This window comes from Sitodiplosis mosellana, unplaced genomic scaffold, assembly GCF_009176505.1.
Source record: "Sitodiplosis mosellana isolate CC-2019 unplaced genomic scaffold, AAFC_SMos_1.0 Smas_scaffold_6165, whole genome shotgun sequence".
Taxonomy (NCBI): domain Eukaryota; kingdom Metazoa; phylum Arthropoda; class Insecta; order Diptera; family Cecidomyiidae; genus Sitodiplosis; species Sitodiplosis mosellana.
The window spans coordinates 3,043,905-3,061,977 of record NW_022601406.1 but is presented as its reverse complement, the minus strand read 5'-3'; the positions used below and the strand labels follow the sequence as shown (position 1 = coordinate 3,061,977).

Below are 18,073 nucleotides of genomic sequence, written 5' to 3'. Positions count from 1 at the left end.
TCAAAGTGGAAGCGATCCACAGGGAGGAAGACCACAAAGCGGATCACAACAAGGTGGTGGTGGTTCATCTCAACCAAGACCAACGCAAAAACCGCAAAGTGGGTCACAGCAAGGGTCACAACAGCCAAGCAGACCACAACCAGGCGGATCACAGCAAGGAGGTCAAGATCCACAGGGTTCACATCAAAGTGGAAGCGATACACAGGGAGGCAGACCACAAAGGCCGCAACAAGGTGGCTCACAGCAAGGTTCCCAACCGGGATCACAACCAAGTCGACCACAGCAGGGAGGATCACAACAAGGTACGTATAATTTCCCGGATTTAATCCAGCAATTTGGCGTCCAATCACCAAATTCCAACCAACCAATAATAACAACCGGTCCAAATCCAAATGAGCAAAATTCAGATTTCGGCAATGAATACGATCCAAATTTGATTGAAATTTCGAAGCTGCCATTCTATGTCCTTCCATTCCCAATCGATTTACTACCGATGGCCATCCAAAATACACTACAAAATCCGGAACTGATGCAATACTTCCAAAATTTAATCCAAAACCCATCACAACTAAGTCAATTGTTCGGTGGCAATTGTTGTTCGAATAAAAACTTTAACTCAAACAATGAAACAACCCAAGGTTCGGGTGGTCAACAGCAACCAACACGACCAGGAGGTGGAAGTCAACAATCACAAACGGGTTCGTCTCAACCACAAGGTCAACCACAAGGCCAACAGCAGAGTCAAACAGATCCATCATCTCAAACGAATCCACCCAACAACGGAATGGTCGGATACATTCCGATTGTGTTCTTCCCGTGCGGCGGACAAAATGGTGGTAACGGAAATGGTATGGCCATGCCATACCCATACCAACAGCAGCAGCAACAAGGTGGAGGAGGCAACGGTGGCAATAATCCATGCGCTCAATGCCCTGGTAACAGCAACAGCAATGCAGCACAGCGCTCGCATCCACTCTTTGGTGCCATATCGAATGCACGCATTTTCCACAATTCAGACTTTAATAGTGTAACACAAGTGAAACGATCCCCGTTCATTCGATCTCGTAAGGCAAAAGTGGATCAAACAATTGCCGGACCACCGGCATAAAAATTAGGTCAACGTTATTAATAGTAAATTAGGAGTTTTTTGATAAACGATTTTTTTTTGCATTGTAGTAAATTAGTTATTATCAAAGGCATTCACATCGAAAATACAAGAGATTAGCCAGTGAGATAGAGTGGGAGAAAAATACTTTTTTTTATAAATTGAATAAGTAAAAAATACGACCTACTAAATAAGAAAGAGTTTCCAGCTATACTTTTCATTCAACTGTATGAAATACACATAGGAGTATAAGAATTAATGAAGATAAGCAAACAATTAGATGATAAAAATGAGTAAATAATTGCATAATGCTTTCACTGTAGAAAACCGTTTCACTTAATTAATTTCGCTCGATGTCTCGATCTACATAATTTTTTTTCTCGTTCTCATTCATTTGTCAAACAAGAACGAAGTCATTTACTGTGGAAGATGCGATTCCGTTTTGAATAAAATTATATGTAAAACCATGGCATTAGGGTGAAGTTTAATATGCTAGAATTTACACAAGAAATTCTGGCTGAATTCTTGTATGCGATTGTGAAGAAGTACGCGTTTTGTTTGCGTCTTTTTAATTCAATCATCAATTTGCATTTGTACTTGAATGAATGCAGTTTGCAGAACCGGAACGAACGACAAGCGGAATTGCAACGGTAAGTTTTGATTGGCATAGTTCAAGTGAAGATTAAAATTCAAATGAACAAACGGAATGGTTGACCAAAATTAAGCCACTTTCAGTCACACCGACTGGCATCTGTTTCTTTGCGAACCATCTATATTTATATATTCCATGCATATTCATACTCTCTCTGCAGACATTACACGGAAAATACCCATACCGCATAGAAGTATACACAAACCAGTGCCAGGTCACTTTTAATTGCGAGATGAAATTACACGGAAATAGACACAATTTAATTGCAATAAGACAGTCTTATTCTATCTCTTATCAAGTCTTGAATAATTATTGAAATCCTGCTTAAGCATGCGGTACATTTTGGTGCATGGAATGGTGGATTTGTCTTAATTAGTACATGCAGAGTATGCATACTCATCGGTATGCCGACAAATTAACTGTCTCTTCTTTCAAAGCTGACTCTTCTTCCGAAGCTTTTCAAACTTTTCTTGACCGCAACGCAGCATAATTGGAAAAGTTGTATTTACCTCCGTATACATCAGTTTATGCTATCTATGAGCCATTGATTTTACACAAGCTGATTCCGTCAGCTGCCAATCCAAACGATACAATTCAATCTGAAATGCAATATTAATAACACCATAATGAATCCATGTATTTATCATTGTTTATTTTTGTTAATTTTTTTTGTTGTTGCTGTTTTTTTTCTGACATTTTTGGTTGGCTTACATTATTAAATTCAATTTAAATTTGTTTTCTTACAATAATTGTTTCGCTTTTTAGTCCATTGTTCTTCATGTTGTTCTTGTTGTCAGTGTTTTTAGTTGAAATGTTACGCGTTCAATATTCAATTACTGTCGAAATTTGTAATTGTCTAGAATGTTTTGTTGTTGTTGTTGTTGTTGTTGTTGTTGTTGTTGTTGTTGTTGTTGTTTGGTTTGTAAGTTTATCATTATCGTTAAAATAAATTTAGCAGATTAGTGGTATGGTCACGTATTGTAAAATTTTTTCCTTTTCATTTATATATAGATTTCTTGTATTTATATATTATTTGGTTCTCCATGTTACGATTCAAATCAATCGTGTGTAATTTCCACGTAATAAGTTTTTTGTTTGTTAATCTGGTATATGCCATTAAGTTTGTGTCTTCTTTACAATACAGAGAGTTGTGTGTCTTTCATGTTGATGTTGTGGGTGTTGTTGTTGTTGTTCTTGTTGTTGTTGTCGTCGTCAAATATAATACATGTAAATGTGAATTGTTAATGCTGATTTGTTCTCATTCTCTGATATTTTCTTTTTTCTGTTTGTTTGGTTTAAGATGAATTAACATTAACACTCGAACAACAATTAATACAAATATTGTTTTAAATGTACTGCCATTTATCAAAGTCTTTTTGGTTGTTATTGTAATTAAATTTCTCTCTTTTGTTTTTTTTTTCTATTCCTAGCGTGGGCTTTTTTCACTCTTTCTGTTTAAATTTTCCACTAATTTTCTTCCTAATTCTCCTCTTTAAAGAGCTTGATTTGCCCGACAAGAAGCGAGAAAAAAAACGTTTTCATTTTTATTTATTTAGCTAACACCATGTTTGTTTTTTTAAAGTCAATTATAATAATATTTATATGTATGTTTGAAGTCTTTTGAATTTTGTTAAACACACAAGATAGTCAAATTTTGTTGGTACAATTAGTTGAATATGCGCCGCATCGGCGAATATTATATTGCATCGACGCAGTGATTTGGCGTCGATCACAAAAAAAACGAGTGTGAAAAACCGAAACGAATGGGAACAAAATGAAAATAGAAAAATTATGGAGTTTTGATAATATAACCATTCATATATTATTTCCTTTTTTTATACATTTAATGCACAGTTTTTTTTTCTTCTTTATTTCAATTAGTTGTTTCTTTTAATCTTGTCTAGCCGCAATTTATTTATTCTTCAAATAATTTTTTTCATTCAATGATACTTACGCGCGGAAGGAGATATTTTTTTTTTAAATCTATTGCTTATAAAGAAATATATATTTAACAAAAATTCGGGACCAAACGCGTTGCAATCAGTTGCATGTTAACCGATTTACTTTTTTTTCTCAATAATTATTCATTAGTTTTCTTTTATTTATTCCAAATGTTTTCAAAGCAAAGCTATATGGTGTGAAACATGTTATGTGTGTTTTCTTTTTTTTTTGGTTTGTTTTTAAATTAAGTTTGGTCATCCGTTTACGAATATTTTATATGTATATGTATAAAAGAAAATGCGAAAAAAACGTAAGTTAATGAATAACTGGCAAATTGGCTTACTCCAACGTATAGTGAAATCCTGAAACAGTCTTGCAAATTCATCAGTTTTTTTTCATTTTCGACAAAATTTTCTTGTCTTTGTGTGAATTTTTGGATTTTTTTTTCGGTCTGTGGGAAAATTGCCCGAGTGAAAATATTGTAACTAAGCATGACTGTTCATAGCTAATTTCGGACATTTTGACTGATTATTGACTGGGTAAAAAAAGTGGATATTTCGAACAAAATATGTAACTGAAGTTAACTTAAGTTAACTTCAGCCGAAAGTGACGTCAAATCTTTAATTTTTTATTGTAATTAACTACAGAAAATTGATTTCTGTAATTGCCTTCAGTCAGAAACCAAGGACTTGACGTCACTTTCAGCTGAAGTTAACTTAAGTTAACTTCAGTTACATATTTTGTTCGGGATATCCACTTTTACCTAGTCAATAGTCCTTTCAAATGTCCGAAATTAGTTACGAATAGTCATGCTTATTCACAATATTTTGACACGGGATCCTCTAAATATATTTCAAAATGATGTTTGACTTGTTGTTTTCTTCACTATTTTGTTATTCTTGACTTAAAAATGAATGTTTCATTGATCAATCGAGTGTGTGTTAGGTTAATCAATGTTCGAAAAAAAAGTTGTTGTCCCATTCATCATCACTAAAATAAACTCTCATAGACGCATCAACAAAGTGTTCTTCTTCTCGTTTTTTTTTTCTCATTTAATTACAGAAAATCCGAAATAGTGAACAATGAACATATCAACAATTATCAAATAGAAGAGTTTCAGGTCAATATAATGATTTTTTTATACACTTTCAAGCTATCAATGATATGATGAAGGTCATTTATTTATAATATATATATATATATATATATTTTGTTTTGTTTTTTTTTAAATATATTTAAATCGAGATGTCATGACAAAATGACTGAAAAAAGGGCCGAGCAAAAGCTCTTGCTCTTTCATCTCGCTTTCTCACTCCTTCTCCTCCTTGTAGTGCTACTGTGTGTTTGTTGTGCATACGATGTGACAAACAAATCGAAATCGAAAAATGAACAAATAAAATGAAAGAAAATAAAAACCCAAACGCAAGACAGTTCATTTTTGTTAATATTTCTAGATATTTTCATTTATTTCGTCTTTGATTTTGTCTTATGATTGTTCATAAATGTTTGTTTGGTGGTTGTAAAATGTGGTTCAATTCATTATGGTTGCAATAAGTAATGTGAATGGTTGTTTAGTTGATTTAATTGAAGTTTGAAAAAAAAAAAAACGGTTGTCGCTGTGGATTGAGCGACAGTGGTGTTATTATTCTACTTGACCGAAATGAAAAGTTCATTTCGAATATGAGTTTTGAGGTGAATATGAACTATGAGTGTAATCGAGAGAGGGGGGAAAAATGTCGAAAATTTTGTTCAGGAAATGTTATGTGTTTTGCCAACTGGCAAATGGCATATCGTTTTCTAACCCGTGTGCGTACCATTTTTTTTTTAATTATGAATTAAATGCAACTACAGAACTTCTCGTGGCAATAAATGTTTCTGGTTTTGTCGGTTTTTTTCTCTTCCTTATATGACTTGAGCAGCACCATATACGAACGTATCAAATGTTCGATATTCATAAAGTTTGTTATTGATTCGGTTGTGTTTTATCGTATTTCAAACCCGATATAAATGCATGGTAACATTTTGTTTGTTCACTTGATTAAATAACCTAATAATTTCTTGCATTTCTCTTTCTTAGTGATTTTCAGTAGTAATTTGTGTGTGTATCGGTATGATTGGATTGTGATTTGAATCAATCCGTCCTGAAGAAGCTTAAATTACCTACAGATATGGAGAAGTCATGTTCAATGTTCTTTTTTTTTTGCTCACATTTTTTCTTCATTCAGTGTGAATGTTCTTTTTTTTGTCATCATTTCTTTCATTCTCTTTTGTTAATTCATGTTAAATTTGTTTTCATTTAAAGGCAACAATAAACTCTGAAATCGAAAATAACGAAAAGAAAACTATGCAATGAATTCATAATTAAATCGAACGAATAAAACAGAAAAACAAGAGAAACAAAAATATTGTGTCCTACATATTAGTCCCCTATTATAGAGGGAACTATTGATTTACAAATATACGATATTTGTACTCATCCGATATATAATAATATATTTACAATTTTCATCATTTAATTTAATATTTTTATTTCTTTTTTTGGTTTCATTAGTTTGTGTTATAGCTGCCTAGGAGCGAACGTCTAAGTCAATAACAAGTATGAGGTGTCGGTCGATAGTTCCCCACGATAACATACGTGTTGTTTGTTTGTTTGTTTGTTTTTTTTTTTGTTTCTGGTTTGAGATTTGAATGCGAAAATGCTGTCGTAAATATGTTTGTTATTTTTTTTTGTTCTCCTAGAAAAACTCTAAGAAAATTAAAAAGCGTTCAATTTGATTGATTGTAAAATCTAGTTGAGATTTTTTTTGGTTGGTTGGTTGGTTGTAGAAGCAAAACTCTATAAGAGGAAAGCCATTACGCACTCGCGATTGCCCATCGATGAATGGCACGAATCGGGTTTGTAATATATTTTGTTTGGTTTTTTATCTTTATTTTATCATTATGTATTTCGTTCATATGAAAAAAGAATAAGACAAATGAATTTATTTTTACAGGCGCTCTCTTTATCTCTTTTTTTCTCTCTCTCTCTCTCTGCCTCCTCAAATATGCGGTTAATTTCACGATTTGTCAATGATTTTTTTGTTGTCTTTAATTCGGTTCAGTTCAGATTCAGCAGTTTATTGGTTTGGCAAGGGCTCTTGACGTATCTCCGATTTCAGTTTGACAAACTCCTTCGCCACCTCATCGTTATTACGCTGTGATAAAATACGCAATATCGTCCAGCCAGTTTCATCCATTTGTATACGTTTCGCTAGTGACAACCAGCGTGCACATGATCCCTGCGAATTAAACAAGAAAATATATTGAACAGAGGTAAAGATATTAAATTCATAGATTTCAGCTGAACTTTGAACAGGGTTATTGCGATAAAACACTATCTATTCCATTCCTTTTATTTGATATGGAAGACTTTTGCTAAAAATTGTTTGTGTTTTGATGCCCATCAAAGAAGATATTTTCAACAAGATGTCGGAAAAATTTTATCGAAAGTTTTTTTTTTATCAATATAAGAATTAAATGAAACTAGGCACAAGAAAAAAATGTTTGAAGTAAGAGTCGAAATCAATACCTTCGAAATCAAATTGGCATTTTCTGAGCTTTCAATATTCAAACGTTTGAAACATCTATATGATAAAGTGCAATTACCTGTTCAACGATATCTTTAAGCTGGAGGACGGCAACGCCAACCAAACGATCTTCACGAGCAAAGCAGTAATCCTTAACACAGATATGAAGTTCGAAGAAATCCAACTGCTCCTCGTTACCGATCATGCTATGAAATATGACAAATTACATACAGTTTTAGTCATTGCAATGTTCGATGCACTTAGTTAGAACCAATTGATGATTCTAGATTAAATTTTAAATTTTTCTCCAGCCAACGCTCTTCTTCTCCTTTCAAGGTAAGTGTGACTCTCTACTAAGGTGGTTTTATGACAAAAATTTCACGTCCAAATACTTACAAGTGGAACGTTTCATTGTATTTGGGTGACCAGTTGTTTGATTTTGATTTGGTTGCATGTTTACGCTTCTTTTCCTGCAGATGTGGACCAATCAAATTGATTTCGACAAACGGCCGGAACATACCCGATGCGATGACCCATTTCAAATCATTGGCAGCAACAACTAGAATTTGATGAATAAACAAAATTGGTAATTGAACATTATTATGAAAAAGGCATGAATTGATTCTAAATTGATTTTTTTTATCGTGACCCAATCAAATTGTCAATATTTTTCCCTTTTTTAATCAATTTTTTTTTTAAAGAAATTCAACTTGATTCCGTTGAAGATTCAGTGGCTAATCATACCTTTGACGGTGACTTTGTGTTCGCCGGTGCCCGGATGTGTGAATAGGTCAATTTGTACGGAAATCTCGCCAACGCTTTCGTCAGGATTTTGTGAATCTAGAGTTGCAATTTGTTGGGAATGGGAAAAGAAAACATTCAGAAATTACTTGTCTGTGGCTTAAAATGCGTCGTAAATGCCGAAAACTAAACGACACAAATCCACTACGAGCTAAAGTAAATTTGAAATAATTCAGCAAAGATAAAGCATCAGAAGCGCTCTTAAATATCTAGTTTTGTTGTTATGTGTTTGTTTTTTTTTTCAGTTGTTTCAAATAAATAGGCAAATTAATGATAATTTTGATTCTTTTCTCAAATCGCTGCCTAATTTTTTAAATGACAATTATTCACTATTTTCTAACGCCGGGTGATGGTTAGTTGTGATAATGATGTTTATATAGTTGTTTTTTTTTCTTCAATTTTTCAAATAAGCCGTTTAATTTTGGTCTACGAATGTTTGCAATGTGAATGCAATAAATAAATTATAAAACAAAATCATCAAACAAAACGAAATCCCATGTTAATTGTTCAATTATTCCATTCAAACTTAGTTTGCTATGTGTAAAATCACTGCATTTTGGGATGGTTTTGCTAAGGAAAACAAAAGATTATGTGATGCATTTGGAGTCAAGCCGACAGGGGATATTCGATGTAATCGAAAATGGAATTTCCACTTCAATTGCCAAATAGACAAAGAGAAATGTGTGCTCTAGCTTAGATTTCTACTGCGGTTATAGCTGCTAATTGATATTTAGTACATATCTTCTGCATATTTGGCCTTAGAAAATGTTTTTTTTTCTTTCAAATTCCATTTTAGACCGCATCAAACGCACCTATCGACCTGAATCGACCCTTCATTTCTTTCGATTGGTTTGATTGAACTCAAATATTTGATGAATAGCCATAATTTGGATGAAATTTGTTGTAAAGGCTTAAAAGCGATGAATTTTTTCTGTCGGATTAAACATTACTGAGAGTCATACATGCATAATTTGCAAATACTAAAATATCAACCAAAAACAAAGAGAGTAGGTAATTATAATTGAGTATATCCGAAAGGTATATGTGTGGTGCCAGTTTGTGCAACCGACTTGGAATCGATTTGATTGGAATGGTTTTTCGACAATATTTCCACCTAAAAAAAATTGATTCTAATGAAGCTGAAATGTTAAATGTGAAGCTGTATTCGAGTATATAATAAGCTACGCGCATGATATTTTTTTTTTTTTTTTGGTAGCATTTTTCTTGGCTGATTTTTTGTGTGGATGTGTTTGTGTGAGAGGGAGAGTTAACTATATATTTATAAAAAAACAACAACAAATGTTTGATTTGAATTTGATTTGATGAGAATCAAATAGCAATTCATTGGCACCTTGTCGGCTAGGCATTCGCTTTAACTTCGCCTTCAATGGCTCCTCCAAATTTGGATCCATATCGTTATCGACTTCATCATCAATGGTAAAGCTCCGATGTTTGGCTGATTTGTTTTTTTTTTTTGGTTTTTGGTTTTTGTTTGTTTGTTTGTGGTTTAGTTTGGTTTGGTTTTGTGGTTGTGTATTGTGTTCAGAAGGGAGGTAGATGATGAGGGTGTGCGATTCGTGTGTTTCATATGTGTTGGTTTGCAAATAGAGGGAGAAACCATTGTTTTCATTGTCATTCATTCAAGTGTGCTAGTCAAAAAAAATTTTTATACTAGATCCCTTGCGAATCACCATGGTGATGATGATGATTACTGCAATTTAATTGCTCCGGTTCATTAGCAGAAAATATATGCACAAGAACCGACATAGCTCACAGTGCATGAGGCACGTGCACCTTGGAAATAGTGCCTATATTCACTGCTAATGAACAGAGTGTTGGAATTCTTCAACATAAATTCCGAAGAGTTTGTTTGGAATCATTTCAAACGATCTGGAATATGAGGTAAATCAAACGGTCAATGACAATTCCAAACATTCAATGACTCTCCAACCAAAAAAATGTTCGATTTTGAAATGGCCATATCCCAAAATTCAAATTGATCGTTTGGAATCCTATACGGAATGTCGTAGAATGCCAACACGGAGCAATTTATTTACCAAAATTTAGTTTCTAATCGATTTTGGAGAAGGTTCCATTTTTCAAATGCTCATGTCGTTTCACATGATTTTTGCTACTGATTTTCGAATTTTCCATTCATTAGGAACTCAAGTTGTATAAATCTTTTGATCCTAAATCGTTTCTTTTCAATTCACCTTTTTTTCACTCATTTCAAATGATTCGACTTAAAAATAGATATTTAGTTATATTTTATTTTTTAGTTTCAACTTAATAATATAAGCAATATATAGAGTTGCACCAATGCACCGTTTCCTCCAACGGAGCGGTGTAAATTGGCACAATTGTAAAAAAACACACTCAATACTCATAATAAATGACTGCTTCGTGACCTGTAAATCTCCTAAAATATTTTCTCCCCTCAATTTGAGCTAACCCTGTGTGTTAAAGTAGTATAAAATACAAGTAACAATCAACATTTGCTTGGCAACAAAATTGCAATGTGTGTGTGCCAAATCGAATGATTTTTGGCAATGTACATTTGTTTTGTCGCGTCTTTGAAGCAAATGTCGTTGCGGTAAATGTGTGCTACATCAAGATACACATAAGATAGTAGAGAAAAGGATATTGTGGTAACAGAAAAAAAAACGAACAGAAAAACTGATTGGCCATGTAGCTTACCTTCGTGCACTTGGCTTGTAATGAATGTTTTGATTAGGGTATCGGTGGTTTGTGTGTACAGACTGAGCGCATAACGTAAACTCTGTAATTCGGGTGATTTTTCGAGGAAAGCCTTTTTCAAACCATTGCCACCCGCATGGAAGTACTGTTTGATTGTATCCAGAGCGACATCGAGGATGGCACATTGTTTTGGCGACAAATTCTTTTCCACCTCTTTCGATATGTCCATCACACCGCTCAGTGCATTCTTTACGTCTTGTTTGCCGGCCATATGATTTTTAAACAATCGTGACATGTCCTCGATTTTCGCGTTTGCCGCCAGATTCTTGGCATTGTCCGTTATATTTTTGAACATCATCTGCGAATGCGAAAAAGTTGAGATGTTAGTTTTTTTTCGTTTTACATTCCAGAATTCATCAGTAAAAAGAACATCGGTCAGAATGTTCGCATTAAATAATCGAAATGAATCGAATTCAAATTCGATACAAAACTAACACACGGGAATCATTTCAATATTCTTACCGTTCGATCAGTCATCGGTGGCAAAACGATTGTCTTTTCTAGTATGCGCATCACAATTTTCCACAATTCTTTGAGCAAACGTTTGAGCACGGTCTTTTCACAGGATTGAGCATAAAGGGATAGCGAACCATCGAGTAGATCCATCAATGGTCGCAATACCTCGTCCGCTTCCACAGCGACCGCAGTAGTACGTTGAGCTGCCTGATTTGTGCTATTCAAACTACCACCGCCTTTAATATTCTGCAGCAAATCGCCCAGTTCACGAACACTTTGGATGATACGAGGCTGCAAACTGTTGACGAAAAATTTACACATTTAATCAATTTGCCGAATAATTGAAGAGATGGGATAATCAAAGAGGATCGTATGGCATGAAGGACATTTTACGGAGGAGAAATGGGATATTTTTCAAAGGGAAGTATGGACAAAATTCCATCCTACCTATCAGCGAACTGTGAGGCCAGGTCATCGAGAGCTGTGTTGAGGTTTTGTTGTAAATCTTTTAGAATGTTAGCTGCATCTTCTTCCAAACCATCACCACCCATCGATTCAAACATTTTCTCTAGTTGTACCCTTAACTGTTGGATGTTGTTCATTAAGATGCAGGCCTAGACAAAAATAAACGAAAACAATCGTCATTAGTTTTGAATATGATTTATGTATCAAGTTAAATTTGCACTTACAACACGCTCATCATTTGAATGCTCTGGGAAATCTTTCTTTACAATATCTGCATAAGCTATTAGCACCTTGACTATTGTCTTTGCAAACCGTCTCATATATCGTTTTAGAATCTCCGGATCAGGACATTCCAATTTACTGACGACTTTGAAGCATTGCGTTAACTGTGTAAATACATCGACTACCGAATTCGAAAACAGCGAATGCTCCGAGCTCTTTTGGAACTGTGTGTGTGTGTGTGTGAAAGAAGAGAACAATGTTAGGGAAATTTATGTTAGTCACCTTTGTTTGGTATGTAATGCATACAAACACAATAGTATGGAGTTTACTTTTATACTAAAGTGTCATAACCAATACATTCAAATATAGTTGACATATACGAATGGGATAAAGTTCATCGCAAAAGCAGATGCCAGCACCAACAAATATACACAAATGAGATGATTTGAATGTATTGGTTATGACACTTTAGTATAAAAGTAAACTCCATACTATTATTGTGTGTGTGTAGGGACTTTTTAGTTTTATTTATCAAAAGTTTTTTTTTATTGCAAAATTTCGGCCAAATGGCCGACAATCTTTATCGATATGCTCAACACTTACGCCATCTTTTTTGTCTCGACTGAAGGCTCCATGTAAATATTCTAGCGATACGTCATCGTTCTCATTCAGCCACTGCATAACAAACGGTTCAAACCAGGCCGGATATTCGGGAACCGCTCCTTTGTACGGTGGCACATCTTTGACATATGTCATGTAATGATATTTAACCTGCAAGTAAATGGATTTGTTTTTTTGCGTGAATTTTTCATCCATTGAGTTCTGAGTGCTGAATGCGAATGGCTTACCATGAAGTGAAGATTCATATAGGCAGAAGATGGACAGGCACGATGTTGTTCGTGCTCTTCTAACGCATATTTCATATCGACAGCAAAGAGACTCCACATTGTTGCAGCAGACAACTGTAATGAAAACACACAATTTCATCGAATGCAGTCCAGTAAACTGGAATTTGAGCTCAAGTTGACACATAATTCAATCGAATTTTTCAATACTTTGAACTAAAATCCAACTAAATAATGTAATTTTAATCTCAAATTTGAATTAACCCATTTTCAAATATTTGATCAAATTTTCAAACACTTGGGGGAATATGGATTGAATTAAACAGTATTCATTTACCTGGCCAATGTTCAGTTCTTGTGGGAATTGATTGAGGACAGTACTATAACTGTTAATATCCTCTTCAATAACTGAAGCTATAAGTGCTATTAGCTTATGCCAAAAATCAACGCTATCCAATTTGGGACCGTGATCGTCAGGATCGCGCTTAGCCTCGTTTGGATCCTCCTACAGAATGCACAAATCATATTAATAACGTAATATACCCAATAAATTCGACGAAGGATGAAAAAAAATATGTAAATGCTTCGTAACAGCATCATTCTCAAGGGTAAATCACTCAAAAGTAATACAACGCTGCTGAAAAAGTAATACAACGTGAAAAAAGTAATACAACTTTTTAGTGAATTGCCCCTTGATCATTCTAGTATCGATGGGGATGAATGCATGCACCAGCAATGAGTAAAAACAATTTGCAAATTAAAAATGAACAAGAAGGTACATTGAAGGAATGTCTATGCAATTGAACTGTATTCACATTCTACATTCAATATCAGTCACATTAACCGTCGTCGGTGTTTCTTATTTAGGGGTGGACGATAGGTAAATTGCCTAATGATTTGAAAGTTTTTCAAAAAACAAAAATAAATTGGAAATATTTGAAAAAAAACAAAAATTGGCACGATTGTGGCAAGTGTTGTTGATTTTTGATAATTAAAAAATATTTCACAGGTTATAAAATTGTTCGATAAAATCTAATTAAAAATTGCTTAGTTGAAAATTGCATTTTAAACGACATTTTCACAAATGTTAGAGTAAATAAAAACGGATTGATTTTGTTCAAGAAAAAAGTTTTTCAAGAAAAGAAGAAAAATATTCATTTTCCAATCAATTTAGACCAATTTGCTTGTCTCAATAAACCAATTCCGAATAAGAGTCAAAATAGAAGTCATTTTAAACATTAACAAAGGTAAAATGATTCAATTCTGTAATTGAATAATGAGAGTTCAATTTGGTTTGGCTCAACACGATGTCAGCGAAACGAAATTGGCTCGCGATTTGCAAGGATTTCAACTTGATTTCGAATCGTGGTATGAATTTGAACATAAATTTGCTGGTAATATTGCGTTGTCTCAAGTCGACTTGTAATTATAATACATTCAATTAGGATGTCTACAGTGTCAAATAGCAATCTCGATGGCATGAATACATCGAATTTGTATCAAATTACACTGAAACCCCTCTCGGTCCGATTCCACGAGGACGAATGCAATGGATATCTGAAATTTGTTTACTTCAAAACATAACGAAAGAAAAACCAAACCCAACATATTCTCTTCTTTTTTTGCTGCTGATTTTCTTTTTTTTTTGTATTTCGATTCAAATTTCACTTTGGACTTTTTTTTCACTCCAATTCGAAATACAAATCCATAAATCATCGAAAGAAACAAGCAAAAGAGAAAAGAAAAATCGTACAAAAAGAAAGTAACGAAGCGCGCATGAATTTGCTTTTGTTTTGTGAGTCTGTATGCGGTATGTAGCGGTGTTTTCGATGAGTTTTACCTGAAAATTCCGATTGTAGAGCTCATAACAATTTTCGAACAGGAATTGATAGGTGGATCTAAGACAGGCCTTTACGCAATCCTTAACGACAGTGCTCGCACGAGGCGGACTCGACAGCTCTTGTACCTGAGAATTGGAGAAATTTCGAAAATGAATGAAATTGGAATTGTTAATCAAGGGTGAACACAAAAAGTGTAGAGGGTTCGTTTGATTTTCCCACAGAAAAAGGAAGAAAGACGAACAATGGGAGACACAAGGTGGAAATGAGGAAATAAGAAAGAGGCAACATATTGTAAATGAGGTACTTACTTTCATCCGGAAGAATGTGATACTAGTTAATAGGTCGACGGTGGATTTCAAATCCATGAGTTTCTCTGGACTTGATGCTGGGAAATTATTTCGGTACATCGATAGATCAATACGTAGTGAATTGTGCAATTGGTCCAACAGTTTAACGAATTTCTCTTTCTGCAAAAGAAGCAAAGCAACGCGATCGACATTTTAATTACCAAATTCAGAAATCAATGCAATAATTGTTGAAAAAAAAACCAAAAAAATGCTGACGTGAACAAAACAAAAAGAATGGAAAATGCCAAAAATGCACGGAAACACTTACACCGAAATTGCTGGCAGCAAATCGATCGCTAGCTGATACGGCTGTTGTTGCCGTTGTATGGGCATAGTATGCATTGATATTGGCCAATAGTGTGCTCATAACGGCCGGTACGCCTGGACACAAATATTTCGTTGATAAACAATGAAAATGTGTCATGGCTTGATAAATATTTTCAATTCCGTATCGCATAGCAAATTCGTCGACAATTTCTTCGGGAATTTCTTCGAAATAGATTTTCCACGCCTCGTCATCATCGGATGTTGGCAGTTTCACCTAAAACATCAAACGGAACCATTTAAATACACCGAACAGTGATGCAACGAAAAAGAAAAATCAGAGAGAGAGAGAGAGTGAGATAGAGAGACAAACGAAATGCCAATCTATGTATATAAATACATGAATAATTGGAAAATCGATCGATATATGTGTGTAATACGAACCATTCCACTGTGTTCCTCGCATAAATAATGAAATAAATTTTCATGCAAACAAGTGTACTGCACATGATATGGTGCAACCTTCTCTTCGCCTTTGATCTCAACGGAAATATGCAATCGGATCGCACCCGAAACGGCCGATTTATCCGTTCTCTTTTCTAAATTATACCATACGTCCATTTCGCCGGACAGTGTACGCACTTCAATGATGGTTTGGCCCAAGAAATCGTCCGATTCACGTGTTAACTTTTGCCGTAGTTTCGATTTTAAATCATTATCCTCGTCCCAAACTCGAACTTTTATTCGATCCGATGAATTGTGACACTCGCTGTAGATGTCCAATCGTGAGTGTGTGTGTGTGTGTATAATGACCGATGTATTTGTTCATTGTTGTAATACCCGGATAACATGAGTTGTTAAACGAATAACAGTTGTTGGGGAAAAAAAACAAGAAGACGAAATGTGAAACCAGACGAAAAACAAATTAATGAATGAACATGTGACAAAAAACATATGAAAGATAGAATCAGAGAAAAAGAGAAAAAAGTAGAGACAGAGATGAGATAGAAAGAGAGATAGAGAGAGAGAGAGAGAGAAATTAGAGATTAAACGAAAGAAGAAATTGATTTGTTGTTGTTGTTGTTTTTCGAAACAAAAGGAAAAAATCAAATTGGATTGTAATGAAAAGGTTGTTTTTTTTTTGGTAATTATTTTTGTTAATGATAGGCTATCGTAATGTATTATAATCAGAGATATACTTGACTCATTGCTGTCAACTTCAAGGAGGGAAAATTAAATGATTGTTTTTTTTTTTCATGAAAATATATTAGTCGTTCTCAAGGCAATATTTTTTTTTTGGCTTGTTTAAATAGGCACTCTAAACAAAATACTACGCTGAATTTAAAGTACGAAGAACGCTAGATCAAAATCATAATCATACTATTAACAATTTCGTTTGAGGCGTTAATGATGCTCTGATAACAGAGCCGCTTCTTTTTTTATTTCTAAACAAATCGTGTCTTTGGAGAAAGAGAAAAACACATTTTGCCGCGCGCGCGTAATTAGAAAAGCAATATGATTTTAGCTTTAAAGCAAATTGTCAATTCAACTGAGAATGCTAGCGGTTAAAAAAAAAATAATCTAAGTTTTCCGCAGGTAACAGAAAATGAACGAAACGAAGAAAAAAAAAATGAAACGAAAAACCATGGAAATTAAACCGGAAATTCGTTGCTATTACATGGACCAAAAGTCAAGCGCTATCAATTCACATGAATGTGAATGCCTTGTCTTTTGATGCATACAATCACAAATTTGTGTTCGTCGTTTACAACAAAAATGGAATCGTTATTTTTATCGGATGAAAGGGCAGAGGAATGGAATGATATTAAAATGAAGTTAAAACGAGAGAGAAATATGTTGAAGAGACAGGCTATCGAAAGTCTATGGATGAATGCATTCTCATTGAAACATATTGGCCTCAATCAGCTTTGAGTGGTGCTCTTTCTATCTTTGATAAGACTTTCAATAGCCGATCTCCCTCTCGCTCTCTCTTCCAATGGGATTGTTCAGGATAGTTTTTAAGAAAATAGACAGAAGAAAATAAAGAAATAGGATTTATTTTAAGTAATATGATGAAAGAGAGATAGAGATAGAAAATAAATATGGTCAAGAAAAAAATGCTTGTTTTTTGTGTGTGTGTGTTTTTTTTTTTGGTGGTAAAATTTGTTCAAACGTACAAATGAAATTTTTCATTCCAAACTGGATTTAATTCCTGAGGCATAGTTCGTGTGCGTTTCTTTACTTTACCAACTTGTACCGTAACGTATGGATCACTAGTTCCACTTTTATCTTTCGCTATTAATCCTTGCGCACAAATTACTGCAAAAATAATTATTGACGTGAAAAAAATGGTTGTTTTTTCCGTAAATTTTCAGTTTGATAAATTTTTGTTTTTTTGTTTGTTTTTTTTTACATTTAAATCTTTTGATGAACAAAAAAAAAATCATTTCTTGAGCTCTCTATAATACGATACAATTTGTGTGGTTTTTTTTTTGTTCTGTGGTTTGTGTAGTTTTTCTGAGGGGTTGTTTGTGTGAAATCGAGACGAGCTTCGATTTGTGTGTGTATGTGTGAGAGTATGTGTGCCTATAAATTGTGTGTATATGTGTTTCGTGTCCATCGATTGCGGTTTTTTTTAATTGTGTTTGTTTTTTTCTTACTGTGGGCTATCTATAAATTGTTCATGTTATTGATAAAATGGGATAAACGCAAGCGATACAATCAGACATGCAGACTTCTCGATGTTAATTGTATGTTTTTTTTTCGTACGAAAAAAGTTCAATCGTAAACAGTGGCAAAAACAAAACTTAT

General features: G+C 34.1%; 2 protein-coding genes across 9 annotated transcripts in view; one reads left to right on the top strand and one right to left on the bottom strand.

Annotated features, from left to right (window-relative positions):
- Positions 1 to 1,108, top strand: part of LOC129574782 (hornerin-like) — a 10,464-nt gene extending 9,356 nt beyond the window's left edge. The window contains exon 19 of the mRNA XM_055457248.1: positions 100 to 1,108. Coding sequence (XP_055313223.1) covers positions 100 to 1,108 — 1,009 coding nt within the window. The remainder of the gene's footprint in view (positions 1 to 99) is intronic.
- Positions 1,109 to 2,388: 1,280 nt separating this feature from the next.
- Positions 2,389 to 18,073, bottom strand: part of LOC129574920 (uncharacterized) — a 44,842-nt gene continuing 29,157 nt past the window's right edge. For 6 of the 8 annotated variants that reach the window (XM_055457572.1, XM_055457571.1, XM_055457576.1 and 3 more), the window contains exons 16-32: positions 17,440 to 17,581; positions 15,707 to 16,031; positions 15,267 to 15,539; positions 14,960 to 15,118; positions 14,651 to 14,776; positions 13,148 to 13,315; positions 12,814 to 12,927; positions 12,569 to 12,736; positions 11,968 to 12,189; positions 11,726 to 11,892; positions 11,285 to 11,576; positions 10,763 to 11,120; positions 9,417 to 9,521; positions 8,009 to 8,104; positions 7,661 to 7,823; positions 7,344 to 7,470; positions 2,389 to 6,976 (exon numbers count right to left, since the gene is read on the bottom strand). In XM_055457572.1, coding sequence (XP_055313547.1) covers positions 6,815 to 6,976; positions 7,344 to 7,470; positions 7,661 to 7,823; positions 8,009 to 8,104; positions 9,417 to 9,521; positions 10,763 to 11,120; positions 11,285 to 11,576; positions 11,726 to 11,892; positions 11,968 to 12,189; positions 12,569 to 12,736; positions 12,814 to 12,927; positions 13,148 to 13,315; positions 14,651 to 14,776; positions 14,960 to 15,118; positions 15,267 to 15,539; positions 15,707 to 16,031; positions 17,440 to 17,581 — 3,167 coding nt within the window. In that variant the 3' untranslated portion in view covers positions 2,389 to 6,814. The remainder of the gene's footprint in view (positions 6,977 to 7,343; positions 7,471 to 7,660; positions 7,824 to 8,008; positions 8,105 to 9,416; positions 9,522 to 10,762; positions 11,121 to 11,284; positions 11,577 to 11,725; positions 11,893 to 11,967; positions 12,190 to 12,568; positions 12,737 to 12,813; positions 12,928 to 13,147; positions 13,316 to 14,650; positions 14,777 to 14,959; positions 15,119 to 15,266; positions 15,540 to 15,706; positions 16,032 to 17,439; positions 17,582 to 18,073) is intronic. The other 2 variants (XM_055457577.1, XM_055457578.1) reach the window with 1 other exon arrangement.